At 54.6% G+C, this 8429-nt stretch overlaps 1 protein-coding gene across 6 annotated transcripts in view; it reads left to right on the forward strand.

The window, feature by feature from the left end:
* The window catches only part of TSPAN15 (tetraspanin 15), a 49760-nt gene extending 41557 nt beyond the window's left edge, over window positions 1–8203 (forward strand). For 4 of the 6 annotated variants that reach the window (XM_027596280.2, XM_027596275.2, XM_027596276.2 and 1 more), the window contains 3 exons: window positions 5065–5112; window positions 6732–6848; window positions 7385–8203. In XM_027596280.2, the coding sequence (XP_027452081.1) occupies window positions 5065–5112; window positions 6732–6848; window positions 7385–7534 (315 nt within the window). In that variant the 3' untranslated portion in view covers window positions 7535–8203. Of the gene's footprint in view, window positions 1–73; window positions 2734–5064; window positions 5113–6731; window positions 6849–7384 lie in introns of those variants that run through there. The other 2 variants (XR_003520337.2, XM_027596278.2) reach the window with 2 other exon arrangements.
* Window positions 8204–8429: the final 226 nt, after the last annotated feature.

Below are 8429 nucleotides of genomic sequence, written 5' to 3' on the forward strand. Positions count from 1 at the left end.
TATCCAACACTTGCCATGTGCGGGCCTGTTCGAGGCTCTCTAGTTGCGGTAACTCATTTAGCTCTTTCCACAGCACCGTGGGGTCGGTCCTGTTACTTTACCCACTGCACAGATGAAGAAGTTGGGGCACCAAGCATTAGGTGCCTGCCTTGCCCAGGCAAGGGTTTTTGAAGGGCAAAAACCTTTGCCCAGGCAAAGGTTTTTGAATTTGAAGGGTTGGTGGGGCTGGAATGAAATGCCACCATCATGGGAACTGTGCTCTGGACTCCTACACGGAGGCGCGGAGAGGGGTCCAGGCCAGGGGGGCCTCGTGGGGCAGCCGGCTCTGCAGCCTTCACTGGGCGGCACCTGGGAATGGGTGTGGTGATATAAATGCCAGCCACGGCCTCCCCCTGGCAGGACCCCCACTCAGTGCTGTCACCTCCATGGCCACTTGGGAAGCTGTCCTCTGGAGTCACCACTTACAAATAAGGGGCTTCGTCAGTCCTCTGTGTTTGACTAATGTGTCCAAAAACTGCCTGGTTTCTGGATTGGAATGAGGTGGCGCGCTTTGCAATTACTCATACCCTGAATAGTCATGGAAAATTTCTTTTCGAACATCTCTGCCATTCTGCGCCCACTCCTGGATTCTGTAAACCAAGCAGTTGTCGATGGGGGTGGGGGCCTCTCCCGTAAGTCAGGGAGCCGGTGCCAAGTGCACCAGCCTTAAAAAAGCCTGGGCCAGGAGGGAAGGTTTGTTTGGAAATTTTAGCTGCCATCTTAGGGTAGCTTTCTGGGAAGGGGGAGTGCTGGGGAAGAGCCCAGCGTTTTCAGAGAAGCCCATGGGGGGCGATCCTGAACTTCATCACCCAAGGCAGTGGCACCTGAGTGTCCAAGCCAAGCTGTCCAGGTCAAGCCCTATGTGTATTCATTCACTCAGCAGATATTTGTTGAGGGCCTACTATGTGCCAGATGTGATTTTAGTTTCTAGGGGTACAGAAAACACACAGAGAACTCTCTGCATGGAACTGACATTCTAGTCAGGAAGACTGACAAGATAAAAAGTGACAGATAGTATGCTCGAAGGCAGTAAATGCTCAGGAGAAAAAGCAGGGGTGTGGAGGATTGCAACTAAGAAGGTAGGTTCTCAGTAAAACCCTGAGGGAAGTGAAGGGGTAGGCCATGTATATCTGGGGGACGGGCATTCCTGGCAAAGAGAACAGCAAGTGCAAAGGCCCTGAGGTAGGAATTGCCCTGGTGTGTTTGAGAAACAGCACAGAGGCCAATGTGGCTGGAGCAGAGTGAGCATGGGGGAGAAATAGTAGCAGATTAAGTCAGGGAGGTCCCGGGTACCCTGAAGGCCATGGTCAGGACTTTGGTATTCCCATGAGTGACGAGGAGTCAAATGAAGGGTTTTGGTAGCTGACTGGCAGATCTGACTTAGGCTTTACCAGGGTCCCTCTAACTGCTGTGGGGGGTGGGGCAGAGGTGGACCTAGGGAGTCTGGTTAGGAGCTAGCGCAGCGGCCCATGTCAGGTCAGGCTGTCAGGGAAGCAGGCTCTGAGATTCTGGTTAGCGAGCAAGATCTGCAGGAGGAGTCAGGCAGCTGGGTATCCAGGACAGCCTGTGATGGAGTTCCAGACTGGGTCCAACAGCCTGAGAACCAGGAGAACTAATGGTGTCGTTCCTGTCTGAAGGCTGGCAGGCTCAAGAGCCAGGAAGGGCCAGTGCTTCAACTCAGGTCTGCAGTTAGACGGGCAGGAAGAATTTCCTGTTCCTTGGGGGAGAGGCAGCCCTATTGTTCTATTCAGGCCTTCAGGTGATGGGACGAGGCCCACCCACAGTAGGGAGAGCAATCTGCTTTACTCAGTCTACTGATTTAAATGTTAATCTCATTGAAAGACACCGTCACAGAAACACCCAGAATAATGTTTGAGTATCTGGGCACCCCAAGGCCCAGCTAAGTTGACACATAAAATAATAACCACATGTGACAATCACCGCAAGGGACTGACAGCTAAGGCTCCTCCTGATTGGGCTCCCACAGTTGCAGGGCTTCTGGAAAGCTCCTCCCGGCGTCCACCACACCAGCTGGGAGAAGACAGAGGCTTAGTGGAGGTAGAAGAACTTGGTCCAATTCTGGCTTTGTTTTCCGTATAAGCCAACAGGATTTGCTGACAGATCAGATGTGGGAGATGAGGGAAAGAGAAATCAAGGAGGACTCCCAGGTTTTGGCCCGAGTCATAAGAAAAGACGGGGCTGCCATTGCCTGAGAGGGGAGGACAGCAGAGGGCAGGTCTGCGGAGCCTGTGTGATTTTCCAGCAGGGAGGTCAAAGAGGCACTTGGATATAGGGGGGCTGGAGTCTGGGGGAGAAGTCCAGGCCGGGAGTATAAACGTGGATGCCCCCCGCAGAGAAGTGGACCGTGAAGCCAGCCTCTGGATGGGAGCACTGAGGTGGGTTATCTCTGGTGTCCCACTACAAAACCACCGTGGGTTCTCCTTGTGCCTCCCACCATGGTTTTGTCTAAATAGAAAAGAGGGTGTTTCCTGCCTTCATAGAATCTGTGTATGAACTTGTGTATGAATCTATTTATTGTCACTATTTCATTTAGCCACAGATCTGAATGAACACACAGAAAATACATAGAAGAAAAAAAGGAAATTTTTAAAAATCAGAAACTAGAGCCTTGTGCTTGGTGCTTTAGAGCTTCCTGGCAGCCAGAGGAAAAGGGGAGACGTGGTCTGTTACATGGTGACCGTTCAACAGAAGAAGGCCAACCAGTTCCTCAGGGCAAGTCACTTTCCCCCCTAGCTCTCAGCTTTAAAGGGAATGTCTTCTACCCAGCCTCCTACAGAGGATTTGAAGCAACAGAGTTCATACAGGCTTGTGAAATTTGGTTACACTGATGTCCCCAAGATTTGTTGGTGGGGAGGGCAGTTTGCCACTCCATTAAATGGCCTCCAGAGCTGTGCCTGTTGAGCTCTTGTGTCCAATTTGTATAGCTCTCCACTCTCTCATTTTTGGCTACCCTTTGGGGGCCTGTCCCTCCAGGCCTCTCTCTTCACCTTCCCACTCGCTTCTCAGGCCTCAGATAACCCAGCTCATCAGTCCTGGGCCAGAGTGAGAGGACGCACCCGTGAAGAACCCTTGTGAACTTTGCTGTGTTGTCTTTGGGCTGCTCAGGAGTCCCCTTCCTGACCTTGACCCTGTGCCACATGGAAGAGACTGCAGAGCAGCTCTTGGGGCCTGTGAACCTTCAGCAGAGCCTCTGGAGAATATCGGTTCTGTGGGCAAACCCAGGCAGGCTTTACCTTTGGAAAGACCGCGGAGACCTCTTATCCCCCCTCCTTGGAGGGGGCTCTCCTGGCAGGGGAGGCGAGTCCGGAGGAGGGGTCTGGGCCTGACGGCAGGGCCCTGCCTCCAGGGCTGGAAGCACAGTGCCAAGTGGTTGCTCTTGTCACCTTCTCTACCATATCAATTACTTACTGTGCTCATTGAGTGTCTCCCTTTCTAGAATATAAATTCCATGAAGGCCAAGACTTTCCTTGGTTCTTCTACTTCCCCAGCATCTAGAACAGTGGTTGGTACATAATGGGTGCCCAGTTAATATTTGTTCAGTGAATGAAAGAAAGAACAGACATGTAGGGTAGAAAACACCGTTCCCCTCATTCTATCACGCACCTGCTTTCCGGGCCTGACCCTCTCCACGAGGGCCGTGCGCACAGCCTAGAAGAGCCACAAAAGCTGAGCGACGTTAAGTGGATGCTGGATGGATTTGGGTCTGAGGGCACCTGGGGTACAGTCTAGACTAAGGGAGGTGATTTTGCCTGCAAACCAGGTCCTGATATCTGAGAGGAAGCCTTAGGTGCAACCCAGTCTTGTGGAAGGAGAGCAGACAGCCTTCCTTGCCTTCCAGGGGCTGGGATCCTGTCCAAAGTCATTCCAGCCAGCGCCCCTGGGTTCTTCCATGTGTCTAGCCCTGAGATAAGCCCCTGATGGGTATATCTCGCTTTATGTTCAAAACAGCCCCATGATGTGGGGTCACTGAGCACCACTGCTTTATGGAAGAGACCGAGGAACCTATGCATTCATTCATTCATGCATGCATGCATTCAACAAATACTTATCTAGGGCCCCCATGTTCAGTCCCGTGACAGCACACCTAAGACTGGCCACAGAGCTCCTGGCGAGCAGAGCAGGATCTGGACCAGCCACGTGCTGCCAGAGGCCGTGCTGGCCACTGTGTGGCACCTGCCTGGCTGCCAGCACCCGGGGCCCCCTGACCCCACACAGCGGCTTCCAGTCACATGGATGGGGCCGGGGCCTCTCGCTTCCTCTCACTTTGCAGGAGGAGGAGGAGACCGCCCGAGGGGCCTGGGCAGTGAGGGTGCGAGCCCCTGCCCACCCTCTGACTTAGGTCTGCTGGGAAGGGATGGGATGGCGCCCGGGGCCAACCACGGCTCTCCCTGTGCCGACCACAGCTCTCCCTGCGCCTGGGGGGATTGGCAGCCCAGAGCTCCTGAGAGCAGCTCCCTTCCTGGGCCGGCACTTGTGTGGCCCTTCGCTTGGTGGAATGGCAGTCTGCAGGGCAGGGACGTGTGGTCGGAGGCCCTGGCCCGGTCCTCAGGTAAAGCGCAGCTGGCCGGGGCCTGGCTGTGGTCTGGGGTTTTCCGTGGTCAGAGCGAGTGGAGCGAGAATGGCCTGGGCCCCACCTCCGAGACCTTGCACCACCCTATCAGCAGAGCCGTGGCTGTGGGGTGGCTGCAGCAGGGAGCCCGGGAAGGCACGCTTTTCTCGGGGGTCCTGGGCTGCTGGTGGTGGAGGGCTCCTCCCACCCAAACCTCACAGAACCAGCCTTCCCGTCGGTCCTCCTGGGCACTTCTGGAGTGGGGCAGTGGCGCAGGTGAGGAAGGGAGGTTAAGATGCAGACCCCAGCCAGACTGCCCGCGTGGGAGTCTCAGCTCCATCCATACAGACGGTGCTACTCTGTGCCTCAATGCTTTGGTCAGGGAAAAGGGGAGAATAACAGTCCTTCATAGTAAGCGCGATGGATGTGACAGCTAACACACGTTTCTGTTTCAGACGGAAGTGGTCAACACCATGTGTGGCTACAGAACTATTGACAAGGAGGTAATGTCTTTGCAATCTCTTTCCTTGAGAAAGGTTGCTCTTCCTGTCCCATCCCCAGAGTGATGGGAAGGGTTCTTGGCGGGGGTGTGGGCTCTTGGCTCGGAACAGGAGTCGGGGACTGCCAGGGTTTTCCACCTGTGCCCAGACATGGAAGGACTCAGGGAGCCAAGAACCCCCCAGGCCGGCAGAGCCTGCCTGCTTGTGTTTGCTGAGCACCTACTGTGGGCTTGTCCGTGGGAGGCCACCGAGCCCTTGCCCTTAGCCCCCACCCCCGCATGCCCGTGTGCCCAGCCGTGCTCAGCACCAGCCTGCCTTGCAACTCCGCTGGGCTAAGAGTGACACTCCCTAAGAAGGGAGCCAAAAATCATGACAACTTGAGATGCCTGTGAGTGGTGGTTCTCAAAGTGAGGTCCCTGGACCGGCAGGAACAGCAGCCCCGGGGAACTTGTTAGAAACGCACATATAGAAATACAGGTGCTTCTGACACACATTTCAGTTGGAGAGTGATGGACTCGCAGAGGTTCTCAAGCCATCAGACCCAATGGCCAGGTTTTATAATAATCATCTGGTAATGGCCTAGTTAGTATCTCGAAATGAAATTCACAGATAACATAATCTACCTACACGCCTAATTTCAGAACAAGTGACGGATCTGAGATAATAGGAGAAATAGAACAATTTACAAGCAGATAGCATATTTCACATGCAAATGCTCAGGCATTAGATACAGCAGAAGACGCAACAAAGCAATCAGGTGTTTGCCCCCAGGGGCAGCTGACCCGTGGGAGAGGGAGTTGTGCTCCAAACGGGAATCCCATGGGCATTATTTTTGCCGTGGACGTGGTCTTTAAAAATGGTGGGCAATTCTTTTTTTTTTTTTTAAAGATTTTATTTATTTATTTGAGAGAGAATGAGAGATAGCACGAGAGGGAAGAGGGTCAGAGGGAGAAGCAGACTCCCTGCTGAGCAGGGAGCCCGATGTGGGACTCGATCCCGGGACTCCAGGATCATGACCTGAGCCGAAGGCAGTCGCTTAACCAACTGAGCCACCCAGGCGCCCCTGGTGGGCAATTCTTGATAAAATTCCAAACAAAATACAATATAATCATTCTTGAATTTACATCTTTAGTAGTATTTCTGCAAAATTACATACAGTATATATGTGTGTGTGTGTGTGTGTGTGTGTGTGTGTGTGTGTGCGCGCGTGTATCTGCGCATAGCAAAACCACACAGAAAACACTTTGGTTTTTATGAGTCCTGGGAGTTGGCCTTTTGGGTAATTCTGGATGGGTTTTCAGCTGTCTAGATGCCCCGGGGGACTTCTGAGAGGCAGGTAGACAGGGTAGTTGTTTGTGAGTAGGATTGCCCTTAGCTCTGCAGCCCCTCAGTCCCCAAACCCAACTGCCGTGACAACCAGAAGTGCCACCACAATGTCCTCAGTGCTCTCTAGGGAACACTACCACCCACGGAGACCCAGTGGTCTAGAGCCATGCTCCAAATTGCATGTGAGAAACTGAGGCTCAGAGAGGATGAGGGACTTGCGTGGACCTCGAGTGAGCAGCAGAGTTGGGGCTGGGGCTCTGCCAGGCGAGGGGTCAGCCAGTCTCCTCCCTGTGCAGCGCCTCAGCGTGCAGGATGTCATCTATGTGCGGGGCTGCACCAACGCTGTGCTCATCTGGTTCATGGACAACTACACCATCATGGCGGGCCTCCTGCTGGGCATCCTGCTCCCCCAGGTGGGCTGTCCTCATCCCCCCCAGCCCCGTCTCCCAGGGAAGGGAGCTGGAAGTGGAATGGTGGGCAAGGTGTCAGTTCAGAGAATGTGGCTTGGTGATTACAGAAGGCAGAAAAGGTACAAAACGGGTGGGGTGAAGAAGGCTCTCGTACCATCAATCTGGGCTCACCCTTGGAGGGCTAGAGGGCCGGAAGGAGAGGGCAAATGGCAAGAACCTTGCTTGTAAACTTCTTCCAAGTGCTTTACAGGCACAGCCGTCTGCAATCCTGGGAGGTAGATACTATTAGCATGCCCATTTTACAGAGGAGGAAACTGAGGCTTGGCAAGGTTAAGTGACTTGCCCGAGGTCCCCTCGATAGTGAGCGGCATAGCTGGGCTGGAGACAGGAGTCCCAGAATGGAGGGGCCTCTGCTGATGGGGCACAGAGAGGGTCTCTGGGATTTCCTGAGGGGTAGAGAAGGGCCCGGGCTGGGGGCTGCCAGAGAGAGCCACCCGGATCCCCAGCAGGCTCTCACCCACCCTGCCCTTGCTCCTCAGTTCCTGGGGGTGCTGCTGACATTCCTGTACATCACCCGGGTGGAGGACATCATCATGGAGCACTCTGTCACTGACGGACTCTTGGGGCCCGGCGCCAAGCCCAGCGTGGAGGCAGCAGGCACAGGGTGCTGCATGTGTTACCCCAATTAGCGCCCCCGTCTGGACCGTGCCGGGAGCGCACCGCTCAGGCCACAGCACGGTGGCTGCACAGGACTGCGGATCCTCTCCCCACACTTGGCACTGACCAAAACCCTGGCTGTGTTTGCTCTGGTGGCCTGTCCAGGCCTCCCTCGGCCACCGTCCCTCTGGGGAGCGGAGCCCCTCCCCAGCTCTGGGGTCCTGTGCCTGCCCACCCTCCTCAGCGTGGGGAACAAGGGCGCCCCTTCTCTAGGCCCGCGCCGCCGCGGAAGGCGCTGCTCAGGGCTCAGCTCAGGGCCCATTTCATTTCTGGCAATGCCATGGCCTGTGGTGTTTATGCCCCTTTGAGGGCAATTTTGTAGTAATTCGTAAGCGAGGACGGAGGAGACCATGTGTGCCTTGTGGGGGCTGGGGTGTGTAGCCCCCACGGCCCCGGAGTCCCTCAGCCACGCCCCAGAGGCCAGATTGGGCTCATTTCACAGCCTCAAGGGACCTTGAGCCCTCGCCAAGGCTGCTGCTTTGCTGACCCCGTTTTCTACGTGATTTTGTAACATTCATTTTGTACACGGTTAACAGGAGTTTCTGACTAATCAAAGCTGGGTGTTTACCCACACACCCCATTCTTGCCCTTCCAAGCCAGTTTATTAATCAAACAATAAAGATGTGATTTTTTTTTTTTTTTAATTTTTTGTGTGTATTTCATTTGTGCTGTTTGGGTCAGGAGGGGTTGGAGAAGTCCGCTGCTTGGGCCGGGAAGCCCCTGATTGGTGCAAGGATTGAAGGAGGCACCCTGGGGCCAAGATCTGGGATGGTTTGGGACCCGGCAGCCCAGGAGGATGGGCAGCTGGCTGGAGGCTGCCTGCTCCGGATTTGGAATGGCCGCTCCCATTCTTTGGTGTTGCTTTTG

This window comes from Zalophus californianus, chromosome 15 (genome assembly GCF_009762305.2).
Source record: "Zalophus californianus isolate mZalCal1 chromosome 15, mZalCal1.pri.v2, whole genome shotgun sequence".
Classification (NCBI taxonomy): Eukaryota; Metazoa; Chordata; class Mammalia; order Carnivora; family Otariidae; genus Zalophus; species Zalophus californianus.